At 44.6% G+C, this 27,880-nt stretch overlaps 1 protein-coding gene across 3 annotated transcripts in view; it reads left to right on the top strand.

The window, feature by feature from the left end:
* SLC9A7 (solute carrier family 9 member A7) overlaps window positions 1–27,880 on the top strand; it is a 164,462-nt gene that overhangs the window by 63,871 nt on the left and 72,711 nt on the right. For all 3 annotated transcript variants that reach the window (XR_007132902.1, XM_047765701.1, XM_047765700.1), the window contains exons 2-3: window positions 24,327–24,526; window positions 25,611–25,688. Coding sequence is in view for 2 of the 3 variants with exons in the window: in XM_047765701.1 (XP_047621657.1) it covers window positions 24,327–24,526; window positions 25,611–25,688 (278 nt within the window). In the remaining variant the exon portion in view is untranslated. The remainder of the gene's footprint in view (window positions 1–24,326; window positions 24,527–25,610; window positions 25,689–27,880) is intronic.

Here is a 27,880-nt window from a genome sequence, read left to right as displayed (position 1 = left end):
CTGCAGCCTACACCATAGCTCACAGCAACGCTGGATCCTTAACCCACTGAGCGAGGCCGGGGATTGAACCCGAAACCTCATGGTTCCTCATCGGATTTGGTTTTTGTTTTCTTTTTTCTTTATTACTCAAATGAATTTATCACATCTATAGTTGTATAATGATCATTAACAATCCAGTTTCACAGGATTTCCAACCCACAACCCAAGCACATCCTCCCACCCCCCAAACTGTCTCCTCCGGAGACCATAAGTTTTTCAATGTCTGTGAGTCAGCATCTGTTCTGCAAAGAAGTTCCGTCTGTCCTTTTTTCAGATTCCACCTGTCAGTGAAAGCATTTGATGTTGGTGTCTCATTGTATGGCTGACTTCACTTAGCATGATAATCCTGGTTGGATTTGTTAACCACTGAGCCGCAACGGGAACTTCCTCCAGTGCTTTCTTTTTCTCGTCTTCAATTTGCCTTCAGTTGGGTTATGGACTCTCAGAGGGCAGAGGTTGGGTGCTATTTCTGGTTACCCTTTAGTGCTAGTCTCTTTACTGCTTTATATGGTCATATACGCAGAGTGGGTTTTCAATATATATTTCTCAAATGATGAGATGAGCACTGGGGTTTTTTTTTAAGATTTTTCTTTTTTTTTTAACCTTTTATTGTTATTTTTTTTCTACTGCACAGCATGGTGACCCAGTTACACATACATGTATACATTCTTTTTCCTTACATCACATGTTCCATCATAAGTGTCTAGACAGAGTTCCCAGTGCCACACAGCAGGATCTCATTGCTAATCCATCCCGAAGGCAACAGTCTGCATCTGTGAACCCCAAGCTCCCCATCCATCCCACTTCCTCCCCCACCCCTTGGCAAGCACAAGTCTATTCTCTAAGTCCACGGTTTTCTTTTCTGTGGAAAGGTTTCTTTGTGCCATATATTTGTCTTTCTCTTTCTGACTTACTTCACTCAGGATGAGAGTCTCTAGTTCCATCCATGTTGCTGCAAATGGCATTATTTTGTTCTTTTTTTATGGCCGAGTAGTATTCCATGGTGTATATATGCCACATTTTCCTAATCCAATCATCTGTCAGTGGACAATTGGGTTAATTCTGCTAGAGTTGATTTACAATGTTGTGTCAATTTCTGCTGTACATGGAGTTCCCATCCTGGCTTAGTGGTTAACAAACCCGACTAGGACATGGGTTCAATCTCTGGCCTCGCTCAGTGAGTTAAGGATCCGGTATTGCTGTGAGCTGTGGTGTAGGTCGCAGACACGGCTCAGATCCTGCATGGCTGTGGCTGTGGTGTAGGCCGGCAGCTGTCGCTCTGATTGGACCCCTAGCCTGGGAACCTTCATATGCCATGGGTGCGGCCCTAAAAAGACAAAAGACCAAAGAAAGAACTTTCTACAGCAAAGTGACCCAGTCTCATACACACACACACACACACATATACACATATACATATATATAAATTCTTTTTCTCACATTATTCTCCATCTTGTTGCATCACAAGTGATTAGATAGTGTTCCCTGTGCTCTGCAGCAGGAGCACTGTTTTTTTGTGTGTGGTTGAGATGAACACCGTTTTGTTGTTGTTGTTGTTAGTTTAATTAAGATGTGGGCATTTTGTTTTTCACAACATGGAAGAACAGAACTGGTGGAGACTATGGTGGCAGGAAGATGAGCAGATAACCTGCTGTGTTCGTGCTGATTTATCATCCCTTCTTTGCATCGAAACCTTCTCCTTCCTTGCTCTGTAATGTTGCAACACTGTCTTACCCCAGGGCCTCCCACAGCACTGCCTGTGCTCCTTCCCTCCGTAGTACTTAAAATGTACTCTCTAACTGATCTCTTTTTTCTTTCTTTTTTTTTCTTTTTTTTTTTTTTTTTGTCTTTTTGCCATTTCTTGAGCCGCTCCCGCAGCATATGGAGGTTCCCAGGCTGGGGGTCAAATCGGAGCTGTAGCCACCGGCCTACGCCAGAGCCACAGCAACGCAGGATCCGAGCCGCGTCTGCAACCTACACCATAGCTCAGGGCAACGCCAGATCCTTAACCCACTGAGCAAGGGCAGGGATCGAACCCGCAACCTCATGGCTCCTAGTCGGATTCGTTAACCACTGCGCCACGACGGGAACTCCCTGATCTCGTTTTTCAAACATTCTTTCCCCTTGTTGAATGTAAGCCCCGCAAGGGCAGGATTTTGGTCACTCTTGTCGACTGCCGTCCTCCCAGTGCCTGCGTGTGGTAAGCTGCTCCGTAAGTCTTTGTTGAATGTATCACCTGGAGAGGGACCAATGGTGCGTGTTGTCACCCTAGATCTTGGCTTTGTCCTGTTCAGTGTTACTTACCATCAGTGCTCTGAGGCTTCACCGCTCTGCAAATAGGGGCTGAGCGACTGGGAGGCAAAGGGAAGGAGGAAATCGACAGCATAGTTGATGGTATTGGAAAAAAGACTTCTGTGGCTCTGCTCTCCAGGGGCTGGAGCGTCTCCAAACCCTCCCCACTTGCGTTTTCCTAACCTATGTTGAGTACCTGTATTAAAAAGGTGATTCATGTGCCTGTTTGTTACTCTTCCCACAGAGTATGTCCTTTTTCCTGGCTTCATTTCCCCTCCTTTTATGGTTAATATCTGGATTCCTTTGCTTAGGGGCTGTCACTCTGATATGAGGAGGAGGACAGTTGATGGGGTTTGAGAGGGAGCCTTAAATAGATCATTTAGTCACATGGAGGAAAGTTCTGTTTTGTGGCCACCCTGTGCCTCTCCAGTCAGCCAGCCACTGTGGCTATATGAGCCCGGGGTCCCATGTCCTGGTGGGGGACAGTCAGGGGCCAGGCCATGAATACAGAACTGGGGGGATGCTGGCTGCCTGGTAACACTAGCTTTCTGGCAAGGGCTGCCTGGTTACCCCACCTGAGACCCTACCCCCACCCCACCCTGTCCCCCCGCCACTGTGACTGTGGCTGTCAGGGGTGAACTGGCTGTGCCACGCACTGGTCAGATCATTAGCTCTAAAATGGATTTCATGCTCTTGGCAAGAAGCAGATTCACTAAGATGTTATCAGGAAAACCTCAGGATCTTATAAACACAAAGACATCAACAGACTGTGCTTTGCTCAGGAGGGCAGATTTTTGTCCTAGAGACAGTGAGGAGCCATGGGGAAGACGTGCAGCCAGGCAAAGACGTTTACTTAAGAATTGCTCTCCTTGGAGTTCCGTCATGGCGCAGTGGTTAACGAATCCGACTAGGAACCATGAGGTTGCGGGTTCGATCCCTGCCCTTGCTCAGTGGGTTAAGGATCTGGTGTTGCCGTGAGCTGTGGTGTAGGTCGCAGATGTGGCTTGGATCTGGTGTTGCTGTAGCTCTGGGGTAGGCTGGGGTAGGGGTCTAATTGGGGTACAACTCCAATTAGACCCCTAGCCTGGGAACCTCCATATGCCACTGGTGTGGTCCTAGAAAAGACCAAAAAAAAAAAAATTGCTCTCCTTGTGGCACTTTTTTTTTTTTTTGCTTGTTTTCTGTTTGTTTGTTTTTGTCTTTTTAGGGCTGCACCCATGGCATAGGAAAGTTCCCAGACTAGGGGCCTATTCCCCAGCCCCAGCCCCAGCCACGCCAGATCCGAGCCACATCTGCGACCTACACCACAGCTCACGGCAACGCCGGGTCCTTAACCCCCAGAGCGAGGCCAGGGATGGAACCCACATCCTCATGAATAGTAGTTGGGTTCATTACTGCTGAGCTGCAACGGGAACTCCTCCTGGCAGCGCGCTTTAGAGGCAGACAGCTGAGGAGCATGAAATTGGTGCAGGGCGGCTAGGAGGTAGTTAGAAAAACCAGTTGATGTGAGAAGAACTGTTGTTACTTGTGCAGAACCAGATGTCTGCCGTGCGAGTGAACAAGACGAGGGTGACTCGAAGGTCTCTGGTCTCCCAGGGACAGCGAATGAAGGCGGGAAGCAGTGTTTACATGGAGGAATGAGAGTGACCTCTCGGACCTCTTGTGTTAGAGGTGATAAGGGAGATATCAAGCAGAAGTTTGCATGTAAGATTCTGGAGCACGGAGGAGAAGAATGTCCTAGAACTAGAGTTGCTAGAATCATTGTTTTCGAGCTTCATGTTGGGGAGGTGTGGTTCAGCAGGTTAAGGGCCTGACATAGTCTCTGTGAGGATGTGGGTTCTATCCCTGGCCTCACTCAGTGGGTTAAGGATCTGGTGTTGCCACAAGCTGCGGTGTAGATTGCAGATGCAGCTCGGATCCAGTGTGGCTGTGGTGTAGGTCAGCAGCTGCAGCTCTGATTCAACCCCTGGCCCAGGACCTTCCGTGTGCCACGGGTGCGGCCCAAAAAAGACAAAAAGTTTCATGTTAGGTGGATGACTTTTTCATTTTTTCATTATGGGAAATTTCAAATGTATAAATGTTGAGACAATCCCAACATCAAAAAAAATTATGACATTGTGATCTGTAATAAAAAATATATATTTCGTCTCACTGTTTCTGGCACTGAGCTTCGCAAAGCTTTGGGATTTCCTGATAAGCCCTAGAATTACGTCTTGATAATCGTAACAACCCCCTTTCTACCACACCTGACTTGAGGGAGGTGACTTTGGGAAAGCACTTTAGGATGGGGGTTGGTTGCCAAGGAGACCTGATTGAAGGTTGGGACTCTTAGTCCCATCCACCGCCTCCTACCTCTGGGGAAGGGGAGGCTGGAGACTGACTGAGTACAGTCACTAATGACCAGTGATTTAGTCAATCCTGCCTATGTAGTGACACCTCCATAAAAGCCCAAAAGAACAAGATTGTAGCGCTTCCATGTTGGGGGACGTGCTGGAAGGATGTCATGTTCAGAGAAGGCATGGAAGCTCTGCACCCCTTAACACATCCCTAGCCCCGAAGCATCCCTCCCATGTGACTGTTTCTGAGTTGAGTCCTTTTATGATAAACCAGTGATTTAGTAAGTAAAATATTTCTCTGAGTTCTGTGAGTCTCTCTAGCGAATTAACCAAACCCAAAGAGGGTGCCGTGGGGACCACTGATCTATAGCCAGTTGGAAGCACAGGTGACACCCTGGACTTGTGATCGGTAGGCCTGTGGGACTGAAGCCTTTAACTCGTGGGACCGAGTGTCAGAATTGAGTTGAATTGTAGGACACCCAGCTGACGCTGACTTGCTTGGTGGTATGTAAAACACACACATGCACAGAAGTAGAATAAACCAAACCCCATGTACCCATTATCCAGCGTTGTTTCATCCATACCGCCCACAGCTACCCCTCCCCACGTCATTGACAGAAAATGCCAAATTTTATATGTGCATATTTCTTTTTTTCTTTTTCTTTTTCTTTTTGCTTTTTAGGGCCTAACCCTTGGCATATGGAGGTTCCCAGGCTAGGGGTCAAATCAGAACTGTAGCCACCAGCCTACACCACAGCCACAGCAATGTCAGATCCAAGCCACATCTGTGACCTACACCACACCTCACGGCAACGCCAGATCCTTTACCCACTGAGCGAGGTCAGGGATCGAACCTGCATCCTCGTGGATACTAGTCAGATTCTTTTCTGCTGAGCCACTATGGAAACTTGCTATTTGTAAATATTTCATTATCGTCTCCCAAAGATAAGGAATCTTTAAAAAAGAGAGCCATAACACATTATGACCCCTGATAAATAAGAGTAATTTTATAATATTTGCCTGATACCCAGTAAGTTCACATTTCCCCCAGTTGACCCTTTTTTTTTTTCTTCAGTTTAAGATGTAAATAAGGTCCCTACAACTGCATTTGGTTGATATGTCTTTAAAACTCATAAATCTGTCTTAATGTGTAGGTTTGGGTGGGTAACTTTTTCAAAGCCATCTGGGGCCTATTTGTGTGAATGCGAATGTTAACCAGCACTTGAACAAAAGAAAGAGGTGGAGGCATATAGGATAATGTAGGGAATCTTCCTTTTTTTTGTCTTTTTTAGGGCCACATCCACAGCACATGGAGGTTCCCAGGCTAGGGGTCCAATCGGAGCTGTTGCTGCCGGCCTGCACCACAGCCCCAGCAACGCGGGATCCGAGCCACATCTGTGACCTACACCACAGCTCACGGCAATGCCGGATCCTTCATGCACTGAGCGAGGCCAGGGATCGAACCCACACCTTCATGGTTCCCAGTCGGATTCGTTTCTGCTGCACCATGATGGGAACTCCGGGAATCTTCTTAATTAGGTGATTTTGATCCCCCCCCCCCCCCCCGAGAGGCGTGATGTTTTTAGGGAAGCTCGATGACGTTCTTGTCTTCATAGCCTCTCTCCAGCAGTTCATTCTCTGAACTGCTGCTATGGTCGCTTCCAAAAGTCAGACCTGGCCATGCCCCTTCTCAGCCCAGAAGTCTCTGCGGCTCTTGTTGGCTGTGGGCTGACGTCTGCTCTTGCGATCTGGGCTGGAGGAGATGGCTCGCCACCGTCCTGGCTCCTCGACACGCCATCTCCGCCTTCCCTTCTCCCTCAAGCTTGCCGCGCTCTAGTCGGGGGTCACTTGCCCACCGCGCGCTGAGGGCTTTGCTCTGAAACACAGCTCACACCCTCTCCCTTCTTTCATCAATAGAAGCCTGACTCCTCTTGAAAGGCCCCACTGAGAGGTCCCCTTTCCTGGGAAGGTTTCCTCAAGAATTTTTTCACCTGCAAGAATTACTCCTCCTGTTGCTTCCGCTGCCACCATCCTGTGCCTCTGGTTTGTGGTGCTTGTCACAGCCTGACTGACTCTGTTGTTCATTCTGTGTTCCCCGCGGTGGGCCAGTGGGTGTGGGTTTGGGTGTGGGTGTGGGTGCTAGTGGCGGGGCGAAGGGGGGAGGTGCCCTGGACTTGCCAGCTCAAGGTCTCCTCGGCATCCAGCCCAGAGCCCTCCTCTCTCGGAGTGCAGAGTATATCCATTTGGTACCAACTCTCCGAAGGGTGGACCACAGATTTTCTATTAAAACTTCTTCACTCTGTGTTTGGTTTGGAAATAGTTGTATCAAATAGGCCACTCAGGGAGTTCCCGTTGCGGCTCAGTGGGTTGCGAACCCAGCTGGTACCCATGAGGATGTGGGATCCATCCCTGGCCTCGCTCCGTGGGTTAAGGATCTGGTGTTGCCGTGAGTTGTGGTGTAGGTCACAGATGCAGCTTGGATCCTGCATTGCTGTGTCTGTGGTGTAGGCCGGTGGCTGTAGCTCCAGTTTGACCCCTAGCCTGGGAACTTCCATAGGCCATAGGCATGGCTCTAAAAAGAAAAAAAAAAAGTAGGCCATTAAATATGATATAGTTATAACCTGGACTGAAATAAAACCAGTGAGTAATTACGTTTTATTTTGCCCTTGTAAACACATGAAGGATTTTGCTGGGTATACGGTATAAAGTGTTTCTTGTTGTGTCATTCATGTTGACTCTGGTTGTTGTCTTTGAATGCTTCCCAGACACCATTTTCATGGCTCAAGAAATTACAACAAAAATCCAAAACGCTAATCTTTCCAGGCACTGTTTCTGTGCCTGCCAAAATCCAGACATAAATTATGGGCAGGAAAGGCATTATCTTCATAATTTAGGGACCTGATGCTTCCCTATGTATATAATCTGTTATATTATTTGTAGTCAAATTATAGTTTTTGATTTTTATTAATTCTCTCTGGCAACATTTACTGAGCGGTGACGGTATTCCAGACTTTGTGAGGGCACCACAATTTATTTAGCCCTTTGGGGGAGACATTTAGACCTTGTATGATAACGTGGTGTTAGCTGTTCCATAAAGTCAATTGGGATAAGGGAGCAGCAGCCACAGGGTGCAGGGCTGAGGGTCGTAAACCCTACTTTCAACTCCGGGTCCACATTCTGTTAACAAGCAAAAAGTCAAGTGTATTTGGTAAAGAACCAAATGGAATTTCAAGAAATTAAAAATAATCGTCAAAACTACAAACCCCATGGATGGGGCAAAGAACTGAAGAGGGATCTGGGGAGCCAGATGCTGTATCTGAAACACGATCCATGAAGGGGCCCAGAGGCAGAAGGGAAATGTATCCATGTGCTGAAATACTACACAGCGGCGAGACCACGTGAACCGGAGCCACGTGTCAGTGTGGATGACACTTGCAAGTATATTGTGGGGTGAAAAAAGCAAGTTACAGAATAATTCATACAATACATAATTGAAAGACATACAAAATGAATATCTGCAGTTGAAATTCTCCAGGCACACGAAACACCAAATCGAGGCTAGTGGTTCTCAGGCAATGGGGTGGGAGGAATTAGGGGGGTAAGATTCAAAGGGTTCTTAGCTTTCTTGGTGATGTACCGTTGATTAAGATGAGTAATAGCGGAGTTCCTGTCGTGGCTCAACAGTTAACGAACCCGATTAGCAACGGTGAGGTGGCAGGTTCAATCCCTGGCCTCGCTCAGTGGGTTAAGGATCCGGCATTGTGGTGAGCTGTGGTGTAGGTCACAGATGTGGCTCGGATCTGGCATTGCTGGGCCTGTGGTGTAGGCCAGCAGCTGTAGCTTCAATTCGACCCCTAGCCTGGGAACCTCCCTATGCCGCAGGTGTGGCCCTAAAAAGACCAAAAAAAAAAAAAAAAAAAAAAAGCAAAGATGAGTGATAGCCATGTAGATGACTAGCAGACCATTCTTGTGAAATATATATTAAATATGTGAAATATATTTATGTACATATAAAGAAATGGAATGAACACCTCTGCTGTCTAGCTTAAGAAGCAGAAAATTACTAGTACCTTTGAACCCCCCTGTATATTCCTTCCCAATTATATTACTATATTATTCTTTATCCCTTATATATAACTAAAGCTATACTTGTAGGTATCTTGATATAATTCATAATAATTTTAAAAAGGATGCCCTATAGTCTTCTTATTGTTATCTTACTAGTATATATAATTATCAGTTTGAACTTAAATCTTTCTCTCCTTTTTTTGAATTGTTGTATTTATTGGTCATCCAAGCTCACAATTATGTATTATGTGCCTATAACTAAATTTCTAAATACATTTTCAACATCTCCCAAATATGTGATGTTTTAAAAGCATTAATGAAAATGAAACTCGAGTCTGGTCCTATAAGGTTTGATCAAGGAGAACAGAGGATAATACTTTTTATAAAAGTGGCACTTTGGAGTTTCTGCTGTGGCACAACGGGATTGGTGGGGTCTTGGGAGTGCCGGGACACAAGTTTAATGCCCTGCCTGGCACAGCGGGTCAAGGATCCGGCATTGCCACAGTTGCAGCATAGGCCACAACTGCAGCTTGGATCTGATCCCTGGCCTGGGAACTCCTTGTGCCACAGGGCAGCCAAAAAAAAAGTGGGACTTCATGGCTGGGGGTCAGTATGGTGAGAATCTCCTTCGGAAGATTATGAAAACTTCTTGTGGGCTTCCCATTGTGGCTCAGTGGTTAACGAACCTGACTAGTATCCATGAGGATGCGGGGTTCGATCCCTGGCCTCGCTCAGTGGGTTAAGGATCCGGCGTTGCCATGATGTGTGGTGTATGTCGCAGACATGGCTTGGATCCCGCGTTGCTGTGGCTCTGGTGTAGGGCGGCGGCAACAGCTCCGATTAGACCCCTGGCCTGGGAACCTCCATATGCCACGGGTGTGGCCCTAGAAAAAGGCAAAAAGACAAAAAAAAAAGAAAGAAAGAAAAAAGAAAAAAAGAAAACTTCTTGTGATGGTTTTACACGGAAAGCAAAAACAAACAAGAAACATCTCTGGAGTAGGGTTTAGGGACCGTATGTTATAGCAGTGGGGTCTTTTCATGTGTAAAGAAATGTTTCTTAGTTGGGAGGTGGGATGTGAGTTGGCTATCGAGATATCCCTGATGGTCCAGAGAAGCCACCCACAGTGTGTTAATCTGCTAGGACAGCCAGAACAGAAAACCCCAGACCGGGTGGCTTACACAGAAGAAATTTATTTTCTCACAGTTCTGGTGAGATTTCTTCCTGGCTTGTGGATAAGCCACCTTTTCACTGTATGCTCATGTGGCCTTTCCTCTGTGTGTGCACACACACAGAGAGAGATGTCTCTTCTTCTTCCTATAAGGCCACTAATTCTCTTGGATTAAGACCCCCACCCTTATGACCCCATCTAATCTTAATTATCTCCTAAAAGCCTGGTCTCCAAATATAGTCGCTTTGGAGGGGGGGGGGTTAGGGCTTCAACATGGAGTTTGAGAGGACAGCATCAGTCCATTGCACATAGTTTATTTTGGTTGATAGTCTTTGATTTCAGGTGAATTCTTAAAAAGTTTTTTTTTAATATACCTATCATAAATGATAACCAAGCTCTGTTTTGTTCATTTATTTTACCATGTGTTCTGAAGACCCTCCCTTTTCACTCGTATCTATATACTTGAATTTATTTCAGTTTAAGACTCAACCATCCCTTAGTAATTGGAGTAACTAGAGCAGCCAATGCAGTTGCTGTTGTGTGTTCCAGTCATGGCTCCCCAAGATAACTGTGATTAGTACATTTGTTTATTTGCAGTGTTGCTTAAATTCAGGGTTTCCAGGAAGCGGATTCTGTAATATGCCTCATAAAAACCATTGGAAGTCTTTTGACTATGAGAGTCCTTGAATGTTATTCATGAATTTGAGCCAGATTATAAAGGCTGAGATAGGCAAGTATCCTTGGATTTAATGGCAGGTGTAAGGTTGAAAATATGTCATTGCTTCTTTAGGGGTGAGAACTCAGGCTCTTTCCCTGTAACTCCAATGGGGATAATTCCTTGTTAACAGATGACTACTGGCTAATGTCCTTAGAGTCTACTGTCATTTATTGAGTGGCACTGGTGGTCAGTTGCAGGGATGAGTGGCGAGTACTCACTGAGCATTGCTTTCGGGAAAAGTAGCCCTGGGGTTGAGGGACAGGCACTTGAATGGCAGTTGTGATGCAGCACAGTCATTGTTCTGATAACATAGTCACCATCAGAGGCTGTTCCGGAAATGCCTGATGAGCTGGCCTGCCACATATGGTTGTGTACCTTTCGCCCTGAACAATTCTGAGGAGCCTCCTTTTTTTTTTTTTTTTGCCTTTTTTTGCCTTTTTAGGGCCACACCTGCAGCATATGGAGGTTTCCCAGGCTAGGGGTCCAATTGGAGCTGTAGCTGCCGGCCTACACCAGAGCCCCAGCAATGCGGGATCTGAGCCGTGTCTGCGATCTACACCACAGCTCACGGCAACACTGGATCCTTAACCCACTGAGCGAGGCCAGGGATCGAACCCACATCCTCATGGGTACTAGTCAGGTTCATCAACCACTGCACCACAACGGGAACTCCAAGGGGAGCCGCTTTCATGTTGAAGTCTGTGAGAGCAGCCTTGACTGTGCAGAATCCAACCCAGTCCTAAGGTATCAGGAAGGCCTTCCCTGCTGGGAAGAAGCAATATCTACCTTGCGACTTGAAGGATGAGTAGGCATTAGCCTGGTGAAGATGGTTAGGGATCAAAGAGTGGGAAGAAAGTTCCAGGCTGAGGCTCAGAGGAAAGATGGATTAATTTACTGCAAAGGGTAGCTGATGTTTAACTGAAAGTCTTGTCCTGGACCTTTAAAGAGTGGCAAACAGGTCAGGAAAATGTGTGATAATCTGTGGTGGTAACATTTGTAGTCTGGTCCTTTGGCAGTTGACTTGAATTTGATTAATGTGTTTTAATTAAAGGGGAGATATACAAAACAGCAATTAAAACGTGTTAAGTGATGGATGATTCAGCCCCAGGTACACTGTCCTTGATTTTGGAAAATGTCGGGTATGAGGCAGAAGCAAGTAAATATTCATATACCTGATCTGAAATAGCAAACCGATGCTATCGTTTGAAAGGTCCTAAGACCTAACTCAGGAATCTGCTAGCCTCCCATTATTTTCTCAAACATATCTGTGAATTTTATTTTATTTTATTTTATATTATGTTATAATGTATTTTATATTTTTATTATATATTTTTTTATTTTTATTTTATTTCATTTTAATTATTTTTTGTCTTTTGTCTTTATAGGGCTGCACCTGTGGCATATGGAGGTTCCCAGGCTAGGGGTCTAATCAGAGTTGTTGCTGCCGGCCTACGCCACAGCCACAGCAATGCCAGATCTGAGCTGCATCTGCGACTTACATACACCACAGCCCACAGCAACGCCAGATCCTCAGCCCACTGAGCAAGGCCAGGGATCAAATCTGAAACCTCATGGTTCTTAGTTGGATTCGTTTCTGCTGTGCCACGATGGGGACTCCTGTGAATTTTATTTTAAAAGCATTTAAAAAATATGTTTAAGAATTCGAGTGGTCATCCATATTGTGTGAGATTTGAGGGGTTGAGTTGGTGATACTCTTTTTGCTATCAAAATTTGGAACCAATTGGGAGATTAAAGGAGCCAGGCATATAGAGCTTGGAGAGTGTGGTTTAGATGTGTGGCAACAGTGGCTTCCTGAGACTGTAGCCCTGGATTAGATAGAAACAATCCCTATAGGCCCTAGAGATGTCGAGCCAGCAGAGGCCTCACCTAGAATGAGGCAAGTGTAATCCGTTTACATTTGGGTACCATATTGGACTCCTAGTTAAAAAGTTCAGTCATCAAGTCCACATCTGCCTCCTTGGTTCTTGGTTTTCAGTGAAAGACTCTCCTACCCTTCCATTATATACTAAATGGGCATCTCTATTCTGTAAAGACTGTCAGAAAGTATGTGGTATCCGGTTACCCATAGAGAAATGCTTTGCAGCACAGCAGTGATGGGAAGATTTTCCTGATGTCTCACCCAAGAACTTCATGGGACAGTATAATGATTTTTCCATGTCTTCTTTTTCCCAAGTAGATATCTAAGACCTAAAGTCGTTTTCTTCCTCATGTTCTTAACCATGGCTTTCCATATTTGTGGATACTACTTAGAATTGACAGTGCTTTTGAATCACATAAACTTATTCCATGTTGGTTTTAATCAAATCTTTGGAGTTTCAGCTGTTGAAGAAGAGGGGCATTGTATTAGAGGTTGAACTCTTGGCTGATGGGCCTGATTTTCACTATTTTAGTGTCTCAGGCACTGATGGCAGCAAGATAGAACTTTTGTCTTGAAGGGCTACAGACTCAGTTTATTAATTCAAGTCAACTTTTATCGGAGCGGTAGTATTCCCAGGCTGGCTGATTGGTGATTCAGAAATTTTCTGTTGTACTGTCAAGAGTTATCAGATTGGGAGCAACTAGAACTCTTCTACATTACTTAGGGGCAGGGGTATTGTTGCAAAAATGGTATAGTAGCTCTGGGAAATGATTTGATCAATTCTTATGAAGTTAAACATACATTTGCCCAGTGACTGAGCAGTCCTACTCTGGGCATTTGCCCTGGAAAAGTGAAAACATGTTCATATAAAACCTGTTCATGAATGTTCATAGCATCCTTATTTGTGATAGCCAAGAGCTGAAAACAAACCAGATGTCCCTCAACAGGTAAGTGGATAAACACACTATGGTATGTTCACACAGTGGAATACTACTCAGCAGTAAAAAGGAATGTTAATTCATACTTGGGTGAATCTCAAAGGTGTTAGGCTGAGTAAGAGAAGCCAGTCCCAAAAGGTCACATACTATATGGTTCTGTTTATTTAACCTTGAAAATACAAAACTCTAGTAATGGGAAACAAATCAGTGATTTCTGGTGTTACAGATAGGGTGGAGGTATAACTGTCAAGGGATGTAGTACAAGAAAGTCTTCTTGGGAGTGATAGAACTATTTGGTATCCTGATCATGCTGGTGCTTACATGAATCTATGCTGTAGTGTATACAGAAGTAGAAATATAATGTTGTACAAATGAAGCTTATATAATATTATAAACCAATGTGGCGGTATTTTGGGAGCACTGGGTGCAGGTTTGATCCCCGGTCCAGCCCAGTGGGTTAATGATCCAGTGTTGCCACAGTTTTGGCCTGCGTCGCAATTGCAGCTCAGATGTAATCCCTAGCCTGGGAACTCTATATGCCACAGGGTTGCCAAAAATGAAAAAAAAAAAATTAAAGAGTCATAGAACTGTACCTTCAAAGGAAAAAGTCCATTTTGTTGTTAAGACAATTTTAAAAGTAAAAAAAAAAAAATTTTAAAGACAGAATCAAGAAAGTTTAAAAAAGGAAAGAGAAGTTCCTGTTGCGGCTCAGCAGGTTAAAAACCCAACAAAGTGTTCATGAGGATGCAGGTGCGATCCCTGGCCTTGATCATTGGCTTAAGGAGCCATCATTGCTGCAAGCTGCTGCATGGGCCACAGATATGGCTTGGGTCCTGTGTTGCTCTGGATGTGGTATAGGCCTGCCACTGCAGCTCTGATTAAACCCATAGTCTGGGAACTTCCATAGACCACAGATACCACAGGCCGTAAAAAAGAAATAAAAAAAGAGGAGTTCCTGTCGTGGCACAGTGGTTAACGAATCCAGCTAGGAACCATGAGGTTTCAGGTTCAATCCCTGGCCTCGCTCAGTGGGTTAAGGATCTGGCATTGCTGTGACCTGTGGTATAGGTCGCAGACGCGGCTCAGATCCTGCGTTGCTATGGCTCTGGCCTAGGCCAGCAGCTGCAGCTCTGATTAGACCCCTAGCCTGGGACTCTCCATATGCCGCAGGTGCAGCCTTAGAAAAGACAAAAAAAAAAAAAAAAAAAAGAAAGAAAGAAAAAAACAGGCCACAGACTGGGAGAAAATATTTTCAAGTCACATATTCAGTAAGGAACTTGTATCAGAATACATCAAGATCTCTTACAATTCAATGAGACAGTCCAATTTCAATATGACAAAAGATTTGAATTAGTGGGCTTTTCACCAAAGAAGATATGCACATGACCCATAAGCACATAAAAATATGCTTGACATCATTAGGCATTAGGGAAATCACAGTGAAATACCACTTAACACTCTAAAATAGATAGAACCAAAAGACAATAACAAGTGTTGTAGCCCACGTAAACTGTAACTCTCATATTTTGCTGGTAGGGATATAAACTGTATAAAATGGTATACAGCTTCCCAAGTAAACGTTTGGCAGTTTCTTTTTTATATGGTACTACTCATTGCGCTTCCTGGATTTGAGTGAGTGGTTCCTTTTCCATGTTAGGGAATTTTTCGGCTATTATCTCTTGGAATATTTTTTCTGTCCCCTTCTCTCTCTCTTCTCCTTCTGGCACCCCTATAATATGGATGTTGGTGCGTTTAATGTTGTCCCAGAGTTCTCTGAGACTCTCTTCATTTGTTTTCAGTCTTTTTTCTCTTTTCTGTTCCACACCTATAATTTCTACTAATCTGTCCTCCACCTCGCTTATTCGTTCTTCTGCCTCCTGTATTCTGCTGTTAGCTGCTTCTAGTGAATTTTTTATTTCAGTTTTTGCATTTTGCATCTCTTCTTGTTTAAGCTTGATATCTTGTTTCTCTTTGCTCAGTGTTTCCTGTAAGTTATCCATCTTTGCCTCCAGTTTATTTCCAATGTCTTGCATCATCTTTAGCATCAACAGTCTAAAGTCTTTTTCCTGGAGGCTGAGAATCTCCTGATCACTTAGCTGTTTTTCTGTGACAGTTTCTTAATATAGTAAACATAAATTTACTGTATGACACAGCAGTTCTTCTCCTAGCTTTCTACCCTAGAGAAATGAAAACATATGTCCATACAGACTTGTATGCATGTGTTCATAGCAGCATTATTCACAATAGCAGAAAAGCAGAACCAACACAAATGCATATTGACTGGTGAATGGATAAACAGAATATAGTATGTCCATACTATGGAATACTATTCAGCAGTAAAAAGTAATGAAGTACTAAGACCTTTCTTCCACATGGGTAATCCCTGAAAACATTATGCTGAGTGAAAGAAGCCAGACACAAAAGACTATGTATTATATAGTTCTGTTTGTAATGAAATGTCCAGAAAAGGCAAATCTATAGAGACAGAAAATAGATCAGTAGTTGCCTGGAGCTGGGGGTGGGAAACAGTGATTACAAAAGGAAATGTTCCAAATTAGATTGTGATAAGTGCACAACTCTGTGAATATATTTAAAAATCATTGAACTGGGAGTTACCATTATGCCTTGAACCTGATTAGTATCCATGAGGATGCGGGTTTGATCCCTGGTCTTGCTCAGTGGGTTAAGGATCTGGCATTGCTGCAAGCTGCTGTGTAGATCATAGCAGCGTAAGTCACAGACGTGGCTCAGATCTAGTGTTGCTGTGGCATAGGCCTGCAGCTGCAGCTCTGATTGGACCCCTAGCCTGGGAACTTCTACATGCTGCAGGTTTGGCCCTAAAAAGAAAAAATAAAATAAAAATAAAAATCATTGAATTGTATACTTAATACATACCATAAAATTCTCTGTAAATTGTACCTCAATTTTTTTTTAAAAAATGGGATTTCACTACATATTCAAAACAGGTAGCAAAAATATTTTAAATGTATTTTCCTTGAAACTAATATATCAAGGAATAGCACAGCTGCATAAATAAGTAGTAGAACCAGTAGAAAAAGATATTGAAAAGGCTGTTAGATACCTTCTCAAAACCAGATTCACTTAAATGTGACCCCCAAACCTAAAACGTCATTGTCGCTACTGGGATCCGTTGCATTCTCTTTATTCAATCAGTGAGAAATAGCTATCACTCTCCTCAAACACTGTGTGACTGGATGTGGCATGAGATGCTTTCTTTTCTCAGAATTCTGGATGAAGCTTTTAGAACTCAAAACAACTTCTGCAGTGCTATAAATATCCCTACAGCAGCGGTGAAACCAAACTGGGGATCCTCTACTCCCAGTAGCTATCATATAAGGGAAGGTGGAGTCTCGTTAGAGAACAGTGCATCCATGCACCTGTTCCCAACCCCTTAACAAAGACTTATTAATAGAGACATTTAAATATTGCAGCAGGTGGATGGCTGTCTAGAATTTCAGCTAACCGTGTGGCGATTTGTTCAACTGTTCTCCCAACAGCCTCAGTTTCAGAAGTGGGAACTGGCACCAGACTAATGGGGGCTAGTTTCTTTAATGGCCCCATAGGACTTTGGAACCATGCTTTGTCCATAATTAAGTTTCTTCCTCATACCACCAATTTTTGGATGGGCACAGTATAGAAACTATATATAGAGGTTTTTTGGTTATGTCTTTCTGTTTTTAAAAAGTTGGCAGTTGTATACTGTCAGCACAATATGCAAATATAGGAGTTTCCTCATATTCAAAAGTTGAAACAGGAGTTCCCGTCGTGGCGCAGTGGTTAACAAATCCGACTAGGAACCATGAGGTTGCGGGTTCGGTCCCTGCCCTTGCTCAGTGGGTTAACGATCCGGCGTTGCCGTGAGCTGTGGTGTAGGTTGCAGACGTGGCTCAGATCCTGCGTTGCTGTGGCTCTGGCGTAGGCCGGTGGCTACAGCTCCGATTCAACCCCTAGCCTGGGAACCTCCATATGCCGCGGGAGCAGCCCAAGAAATAGCTTAAAAAAAAAAGGCAAAATAAAAAAATTTTAAAAATAAATAAACAAAAGTTGAAACAGTCTTAAACATTTTTGTCCTGAAAGAGTATTGAATTTTTGCACCTTTGGAGTTTACCATGTCGCTTTAAACCACACCAGATGTCAAAGGAATTTCATCTATATTTGCTTTCTGTAAAAGTTCAAAACTAAATTCTTTCCTAACATTAGTCATGTACCTGTGAAATCAGTGAGTCTCTTTTCATCCGGCTGACATATACTATTTTTCCAGCCCACATGCATAGTGGGTTATTGCTCTTTGTAATCTGGAACACTATGGTGTTGATCCAGTAGAATCATTAATGCCTCTATTGCTCTCCATTGTTTTTTGTGGATACTGAACTTTCTGAGCTTTGAAAAATACGTAAAATTCTAAGATACCCCTCTACAATCCTGATATCTTATTCTTTCTTCAGCGTCTTCTTTTTTTTTTTTTTTTTTTTTTTTTTTTTCCTGTGGCTGTGCCCATGGCATGCGGAACTTCCCAGGCCAGGGCTCAAGCCCATTTCACAGCAGTGATGATCCTGGATCCTTAACCTACTAAGCCACCAGGGAACTCCTGTCTTATTCTTTCTTGAAGTGGAAGATGCCACACGTGAACTTAATATAGCAATGACTGTCCTTTTGTGCCATGGACTGCAATGGTAATAAACATGAATCTAAATGTTTGAGGAGTTATTGCTCAAACTCTACCTTGAATTAGCAGCATATCCTGTGGCTTGGTATATTTTTGGTCCAAAGTATCAGGACAGTTTTCACCTTTGTCTGCTGTGGTGGGGTTTGTTGTTACATCTAACACAAGGGGACGGTATCTTCACCTTTGCTGTCTCCTTTATGTCTTTAATGCCGGCACATTGGGCCTGGGTAGGGAGGGAAAGATTTTTATAAGTAGGTAAAAACAATATTCATCATCTAATAACGCTTCTCGGTATGATGGTAATGTTTACTGAGGCTGCGAGGGCATTTCCAGCAGTTGAGGAATTTGTCTGCAAATAATAAACCTTCTGTAAGGAAGAATCTCCTGTATTTCCCTTCTGCTCTCAATATTCTTACTAGATAACTTCTGTGACCACGTGTGGGAGTTTTCTCCCACCAAGCAATTCTCCAACTCTCTAGTGGATACCAAGAATTCCCACAATTTCACTCACTTCTGACACTATCTACCTGGAAATAGCATCAGATCTACAGGCCTCACAAGATCCCTGCTCCTCCACTTTAGAGGTCAGTCACAAGTCCAAGGTGTCACCAGGGCTTCTGACCAACTGGCTGTAAATCAGAGGCTCCCCTTTTCTCTCCTTGGGTTTGATCATTTGCTCAAAGAACTCAGGAAGCCCGTTTACTTACTGTATTACTTTTCATGGTCTATGCACGCGGGTCTGAAAGAAGAATTTTCCTGCATGGCGAGGTGAAGAGAAAGAAGAGTTTATTGAGATGAGAGATGCTGCTGGCACAGCAACTTCTTGATGATTAGGAAGAGCTGACCCTGGGCACATGGTCATGTCTGTTTTTATAGCCCAGGGAGAACAGTGGTCTTAAGATACACCTGCTGACCTGCTGATCGGTTGGGAAAAGAGGGGTCCTAGGATACACTTACTGTTTAACTGGGGTATGTATTGCCCCTATAGGGGCGGGGTGAGGAGTGGGCCACATACGTTTCCTCATAGGGGGTCGGAAGGGGTAGGCCAGGTTGCTCAAGGTGGGGAAAGGGACATTACAATGAGATGGGTGGGGTGGTGATAAGGGTGTGGTAATTCTTGTCTTGGCCAGAGGCTTTGAGTTCTATTTCCTTGAAGAGGCCTTGACCATTACTGGTTTAGTATAAAAGAATATAACTTCAGGAACAGCCAGATGGAAGAGCTGCATCAGGGAAAAGATGTGGGAAAGGACACAAAGCTTCCTTGCCCTCTTCGGGGGAGCTGCCCTCCATGTGTTCACCAACCCAGAAGCTCTCTGAATCCGTGTACTTTGGGGATTTTTATAGAGGCTTTACTACATAGGTATAATTGATTAAATCATTGGCCATTAGTGATTAACTCAACCTCTAGTCCCCTCTTCCCTGCTTGAAGGTTGGAGAGTGGAATGGAATTAAAAATCCCAACTCTCGGAGTTCCCGTTGTGGCGCAGTGGTTAACGAATCCGCCTAGGAACCATGAGGTTGCAGGTTCGATCCCTGGCCTCACTCAGTGGGTTAAGGATCTGGCATCGCCGTGAGCTGTAGTGTAGGTCACAGATGCGGCTTGGCTGCGGCTGTGGTTTAGGCTGGTGGCTACAGCTCTGATTGGTCCCCTAGCCTGGGAACTGCCATATGCTGCGGGTTCGGCCCAATAAATGGCAAAAAGACAAAAAAAAAAATCCCAACTCTCTAATCACCTGGTTGGTTCCCCTGGCAACCAGTCCCCCCATTCTGAGGCTAGTTTGGGAGCCCCCAGCCACCAGTTATCTCATTAGCATACAAAAAGACACTTATCACTTGGGAGACTCCAAAGGTTTTAGGAGCTGTGTGCCAGGAAACTGGAAGACCAACTATATATATTTCTTAGAAATATTAAAATCAAATATCACATCTCCTCTTCTGTTAGCCACTGTGAGGACCCTGTGCTGTTATGATGGTTGAGTTTTTAAGTTAGCTCTGCTATTACTGAGGCTAGTAAAGAAATGGTGAGCTTCTGGGTTCACCAACCCAGAAGAGGGCAAGGAAGCTATTGATTTGGGAGAAGGATAGCCTTTTGTAGATGACTTACTTTGATTTCCTGATGAAGACTAAAGAAAAACATGTTTTATTTGGGGACCTTTCCAAGGACTGTATAGCTCAGGATGCAGCCTCTCAGCTCTGAAGAACTGTTCCAAAGAGGTCAGGGAGGAGCCAGGACACACCAGAGTTTTTGCTGGGGAAAAAACCTAAACATCAAAAGAGAGCTGCCAATTGCAAAAATCAGACATCTCAAGTTAATGAAGTCAGTGTTTTTTCTATAAATGGGAAGATATAAGAGTCTGGGCTCACTGAAATTATTCTTTTGATAAGCGTCTTAACTCTCTAGGTGCATACCCTGTTTTTCTCCATCTGAATTGTCCCCAGGGTGCACCTTGAGGCGTGGTGTCTTCACTGGCAGCTGATGGCTGGCAGTGTTCCTTGTTTACTGGAATTGTTGCAGAAATATTGGCTGCCTCTGTGCACTGATGCTAAGTAGAAATGCAGAGACAGAGTTGGAAGAAATAGAAAAAGTAGCTTTAATTGGCAGGCAGAGAGGAGAACACAGCAGGCTAGTTCCTCAAGGACTGTGCTCCCCCGCCCCAGGGGGTAGTGAGGAGTCTTACAGTGTTGGGGGAGCAGGGTGTGATCCGCTCATGGACAGTGACCCTGATTGGTGGGGGATGAGGTCACAGGGAGTCAGCGTCATCGACCTTCTGGTTCCAACCAGTCTGGGGGCCGTGTGTTTGTGGGCAGCATCCAGTTGACTTCTGTACCCCGCCTCCCCCCGCCGCAATGGGGGCTTCAGCTCCTGCAAAGCAGCTCCAAGGACATGGCTGGGAATATGATCTCTAGTCTTTGCAGAAGAACTGAAGGGCCTTGACTTTGTTGAATGGCTGAGTGATTATCACTATTATTTTTTTCTCTGTATTTTTTTTAACTTCCCTGATGAAATGGGTCCTTTGACTAAAGTTATTCTATAGCTATATACACACACACGCATATATATTATATACATATATATATATACACAGACATATATGTATATATTTATTAAATCTACCTTCTAATTTTTTTCCATAGGTACCAATAAAATGGCTGTATATAATGAGAGCTCTCCAAAACTTTACTAATTTAGAAATTTCTCGAATGTAAAGGATCTGTCATCTGGCCTTTGATGAGATATACCTTAACAGTGACTCAAACCATTTAGATGCAAGAGGCTTCCCCACAAAGAGTGCAAAGGATGCAGCCTTCACAAGATCCGGAAAGTTTACTCCCCCAAAATATGCTAAGAAAATAAAGGGCCTTCATTGTACAGGTTGACGCAACAAAGGTGAAGATGACAAAGGCCCCTTATGGGCACCTCTTAGGACAAATTTCTGAGAGTTGGCACAGCCAGACAGAAAGACTGCTCAGGACCCCCGTCTACCTGACTGGCTGCCAAATGTACTCTGTATGTGTACCTTCTGAATGGCAGAGACCAAGCTCTCAAGTTGAGGTTATTAAGAACCTCTTTTTTTTTGGGGGGGGGGTCTTTTTGTATTTTCTAGGGCCGCTACTGCGGCATATAGAGGTTCCCAGGCTAGGGGTCCAATCAGAGCTGTAGCCACCAGTCTACACCACAGCCACAGCAATGTGGAATTTGAGCCCCATCTGCAACCTACACCACAGCTCACAGCAACGCCGGCTCCTTCACCCACTGAGCAAGGTCAGGGACCGAACCCGCAACCTCATGGTTCCTAGTCAGATTCATTAACCACTAAGCCACAACGGGAACTCCAGGAACCTCATTTTTGTAGTCAAATTTTAAAACTTTAGTTTTTCACAAAAGTCAATAATGTTCAAGTATGTTAATGCCCAGACCAGCTCAGCAGGATGGGGCTGAAGAACGGGTGCTGTGGAACTTAAGGAGAAAAGGTAACATAAAACAAGACACAGAGACATTTATCTTAAGGTGGGAACCGGGGGACTCAAGGTCTCAGGGACCAAGAGCGCTGCCTCAAGAAACCACACTGCTTTTATTGTGTTTTTTAGAATGGCGTCAAGTGAGAAGGGGGTTGTAGGTGCAGGATATAGGTTTTTTTAAGTTATTTTAAAAGTCACAGAGCCAGTTTCTGATTAAGCTTTTACTCTGACCTTTAGGCACATAGCAATCATTAGCTTTTGAGTTAGCTATCTATGCATAGCGTTCCAGAGAATCCTCACTGTGCTTCTGCAAATGGCATGCCTAGGTTTGCACCTCGGTTCTCCTTGCTAATGCATATCCTGCTAACGGCCCCTCATAAACCCCTTGGGGCCATGAGGCTCATCTTCCTCTTATTCTGAAGAGGACATACCATGCTGTGCAAACGGCGTGCCAATCTGCACAGGTCCGGCGTGCCTAGACCAGCGCATTATGTCCTCATTCAGCTGACCGCATGGATAACTTATGCCTTTAGGTCTTTGTGCTTAAGCTTAAGTCATTCACCGTCAGTGCAACTGTTTTTCAAGCAGGAAGATGGGATAAAGTAAAGCAGGACAAGATGGAGTTTTCAGCAAAGAGGCTAAGAAAATATTGTAGAAACATGTCTCGTGACATGTTAATACAAGTGTATAATAATAAGAATAATAATTCAACATAGACACAGATTTGGCTTAAAGAACTATATCTTTCGAGATTGTATATAGTATTTGCTCTTCATTACTGTCTAGCGAGTTCTCATGTCTTGGTGACATTGTAGAACATTTTATATGGAATACAGTAAACATTGTTCTTTGTTTTTCTCATATAACTTTCTCCATTAATGGCAAAATGAGATGGGGAGGCATTTCACCAGTTGCTCTCAGAATACTGCTAGCAAAGAACTGAATATAGAGAGAAGTCTGAACTTTCCTCCTAAGAGAGAATTGTAGAAAGTGCCTGGTGGTCATTTATATTTTGTTCACATTTCACTCCCTTTTACGTGGGCATGTGTGACTCCCGTCCAGGACCAGGGGACTGACAATTTCTTCCTCACTCATGGAATTGAGTGCTTATACCCAATTTTGCTGTTTTGTTTGGTTTTGTTTTGTTTCCACTAAAAGGGAAAACCCTAGGAGCAGAATGAGACATGCAGACTGGCCGCTAATTATGCCAGCTGTATCAATGCCACAGCCCCAAGAAGCCGGCTCTGCAATCCCTGAGTCATGCCTGTGAAAATTTGCTCTGTAGTGTTGAGCTCTCTAAGGATGTCATTATTTTCTCCATGATACCCAGTACTTAAAATGAACTAAGCAAAAGCATTCCTCTCTCTCTCTTTTCCCTTTCCTCTGTTTTGTGGCCAAATAAGTTGCATTTGTAGCAACTAGAAATTCCCCAGGCCTTGTCCTCACTAGCGAATGGCCTGAGGGAGGCTGATGGTGTAAATTAAAGAGCTCGGTGGTTTTGCTTTGAGCTGTGCTGGGCAGAAAAAAAAAAACATTGCCTTCTAACACCTCACCTTCCTCCCCCGAAAGCTTTAGACATGAGACACGATCGGTGGTTGAACGTACTCAAAGTACCATGATAACCACGAAAGGTACCTTCCTCCCCTGTCCTCCTGGTGCCTGAGGGACTCAAACCAGAAGAGATGGAAGCCTCACTCTTTTGAAGGACTGTGTCATTGTTGCTAAAATACACAGCCTATTCCCGGGCTGTACGATTACTTCCGAGTGTCTTAGTTGCTGCCGTTTTGGGTTTTTGTGTGTGTGTGTGTGTGTTTTTTTTTTTAATTACCCTTTTGTATTTATTTACTTATTTTTTGCTTTTTAGGGCCGCACCCATTGTATATGGAGGCTCCCAGGCTAGGGGTCGCATCGGAGCTGTAGCCGCCGGCCTACACCACAGCCACAGCCACACGGGATCTGAGCCGCATCTTCAGCCTACACCCCAGCTCACGGCAACGCCGGATCCTTACCCCACTGAGCAAGGCCAGGGATCGAACCTGCAACCTCAGGGATGCTAGTCAGATTCATTCACTGCTGAGCCATGACAGGAGCTCCTTATTATTTTTTTTAAAGTATAGCTGATTTATGATGTTTCCTCAATTTCCACTGTACGGCCACGTGACCCAAAGTTGTTGCCCCTTTTCCCCCCACGCTCTCTCTGCCTCTCCACCAGCCTGACCGTGTCTCCTCCTCTGTTCCAGGGCTCATCGTTGGGGTGATCCTGCGGTACGGCACCCCTGCCACCAGCGGTCGTGACAAGTCCCTCAGCTGCACTCAGGAAGACAGGGCCTTCAGCACCTTATTAGTGAACGTCAGCGGGAAGTTCTTCGAATACACGCTGAAAGGAGAGATCAGCCCCGGCAAGGTCCACAGCGTAGAGCAGAGCGACATGCTGAGGAAGGTGGGCTCTGGCCCCCCGGGCCCGGCCATCCCGCCAGGGGTTTCGATTTTCCCCGTCTGTCTTAACCTTGGGAAGAGAAGTCGTTTCCAATTCCTGAGATAGCCGAGTCATTCCCGGGGCTCAGTTTGGCTTAGGGAGCATTTGGCCCATGAGGAGAAGAAGGAGCCGGATTTGAACTTGTGCCTTTTATTTAGCTTTGTGGGACTGATGCAGGGGGGGCCCCAGTGGTGTGCTGGTCTGTACGTCCCCGCTCAGCTCCTCTCTCCAGCGCCCATCTCTCTTTGTCTGGGTGGCTTATCCTTCTTAGGGTTTAGGGATGAGGTTGTCTCTTCTTTGAAACGAGGTTGGTTTCTTGTTTTTCTTGTAACTTGTTTATTCAGGGTTCAGAGGTGTTATTCTTCGTGCCTCCTGGTTCTTTTCCCATAGTCTACAAACGTGCACTCTCATCGGTGTTTGCTGCCAAAGGCTTAATGCATCTTCAGAGGAAAAATGTCTTGTTGTCTTAGAATTTGGGTCTAAAAGCTGTTTTTCGTTTGATGTCAGGGAGCGCTAAAATACTCCACAGGAAAGGGGGTTATATATCCCCTCACTTGGGTGATTTTCAGGATAAGCCCAAGATCTGTATTTATCTACGTAGATTCTGCTACCGTATAGATGCGGAGTTATCAGCAGGAAAGCTTCCACATAAGGTCGGAGGGATCCAAGTCGTGAAAGCCCCTTTTTTTATTTTTTAATTTTTGCTTTTTAGGGCTGCACCCGCAGCATATGAAAGTTTCCTGGCTAGGGGTCCAATCAGAGCTGCAGCTGCTGCAGCCACAGCAACACCAGATCTAAGCTGCATCTTCGACCTGCACTGCAGCTCACAGCAACGCCGGATCCTTAACACACTGAGTGAGGCCAGGATGGAACCCGCATCCTCGTGGATACTAATCAGATTGGTTTCTGCTGCGCCACCATGGGAACTCCTGTGTCACTTGTTTTAAATATTCAAACTTGAATCAGCGGCTGAAAATATTAAGCAAATATTCTGGCACCAATTGATATTACACTAAAATCGGCTTCTCTTTCCTTTTTAAACTTTTAGGTAACATTTGATCCAGAGGTCTTTTTCAACATTCTCCTGCCTCCAATTATTTTCCATGCTGGATACAGTTTAAAGAAGGTAAGAGATTTTTGTCAGCATTTCTTAAAGCATTGGGCATTTCTGTGTTCATTTACCTGCACAATTTTCTGGTTTTTTTCCTTCTCCCAGATTGCTTATTACTATGTTCCGTGCCCACTCAGAGACCACAGTGGACTCATCATCTCAGTGACTCATTTCTGTTTTAAAATCTGGGCCTCTCCCCCATTGCTGGTGGGAATGTGAAGTGGTATGGGCACTCTGGCACACATTTTCGCAGTTGCTTATAAAATTCAAGTTGACATTACCATCCGACCCAGCGATTTTGTTTCTGAGGATTTATCCCAGAGAACGGAAAGCTTCTGTTTACACAAAAAACCTGGACATGCTGGTTCATAGCGACTTTGTTTGTCGTAGCCCCCAACTGGAAACGAACAAAATGTCCTCCAGTAGGTGAATGGTTCAACACCCACCCATACCATGCAGTAAAACACGACAAACTATGGATACACAAGGCAGCCTGGATGGTTCTCAGAGGCATGATGCTGAGTGGGAAAAAATCTTCAAAGGTCGCAGACTGCATGATTTCATCTATACAGCATTCTGAAAGTGACAAAACTATAGGGGTGGAGAACAAATTAGTGATTGCTAGGGGTTAGAGATGGGGGGGATGAGAGTGGGGTGGGTGCTATAAAGGGGGTAGCATGAAGGAAATCTACGGGGCAATGGGACAGTTCTGTATCTTTTATTTTTTTTAGGGCCGAACCTCGGGATATGGAGGTTCCCAGGCTAGGGGTCGAATGAGAGCTACAGCTGCCGGCCTACACCACAGCCACAGCCACGTGGGATCTGAGCCACATCTGCAACCCACACCACAGCTCATGGTAACGCCGGATCGTTAACCCACTGAGCAAGGCCAGGGATCGAACTGGCAACCTCACGGTTCCTAGTCGGTTTTGTTAACCACTGAGCCACAATGGCAACTCTGAACAATTCTGTGTCTTGATTGTAGTGGTGGTCACAAGAATCTACACATGTGATAACATAGAACCGGGCACACACATTGTACCAATGTCAGTTTCCTGGTTTTGACATTGTACTACCGTTATGTAAGGTATCAGTGGAGGAAAATGTGCGAAGGTGCACGGGACCTCTCTGTACTATTTTTTGCAACTTCATGAATCTGTAATTACCCCGGAACAAAAAGTTTTTAAAAAATCGATCCTTATTATTGAGGGAGGGTTTTGTGCTCAGCAGCAAGGTTGGGCCTTAGCTCCTAGTTATTGAAAATACCAAATACCTTTATAAATAGTGTGAGTGGCTCCCTTCCTCCCCCATTGTGGGACTATTCTGTGAACATTTAGCTTCCAAAAAGGCCGCCTTCAGATAACAGCCGAAGAACTTGTTTCAGCTGTCTCTCTGAGTGGGTACCAAAGGAAACCTTTTCAGTGAGCTGGAGAAGAGAGATCTTGGCCACCCAGAAAACTCAGTAACATCCTTAGAAAGTCGAGAATGCCTTCTAAGCCGATACACCTCTAGATAGATCAATCGAGAAGAGGAAAAAAAAAAAAAAGAAAAGAGAAAAGAAACAAATTACCTATATTAGGAATGAAAGAGGGGACATCCCTATAGACCCTTCATACATTAAAAGGACAGTAAGAGAAGAACATGAACAACGTTGTGCCAATAAATTTGACTACCCAGGTGCAATGGGCAGATTTCTCGAAAGGTACACATTACTGAAACGGACCCCAGAAGAGATGGAAAACTTAAAACAGCCCTCTATTAATGAAGTAAATGGAGTACGTAGTTCAAAACCTTTATACACGCCCAGATGGCCTCACTGGTGAATTCTGTCTAGCACAGAAGGAAGAAATAATAGGAGTCCTGCACAGAACACAGAGGATGGAGCAGCCCCAGCTCATTTTAGGAGAGGGTGCTTGCCCATCAGGCTTGTTCTTCTATCACAGCAATTCTGCAGTTTTCAGAAGGTATTTATTTATTTATTTATTGTCTTTTTAGGGCCACACCCACAGCACATGGAGGTTCCCAGGCTAGGGGTTGAATCAGAGCTACAGCCGCCGGCCTACGCCACAGCCACAGCAACGCCAGATCTGAGCCGTGTCTGCAACCTACACCCCAGCTCACGGCAACGCCGGATCCTTCACCCACTGAGCGAGGCCAGGGATCGAACCCGCAACCTCATGGTTCCTAGTTGGATTCGTTTCCGCTGC

The sequence above is a fragment of the Phacochoerus africanus genome, chromosome X (assembly GCF_016906955.1).
Source record: "Phacochoerus africanus isolate WHEZ1 chromosome X, ROS_Pafr_v1, whole genome shotgun sequence".
In the NCBI taxonomy this organism is placed as follows: domain Eukaryota; kingdom Metazoa; phylum Chordata; class Mammalia; order Artiodactyla; family Suidae; genus Phacochoerus; species Phacochoerus africanus.
Note: the sequence above shows the minus strand (reverse complement) of the source record. Positions and strands in the feature narration are given on the sequence as shown.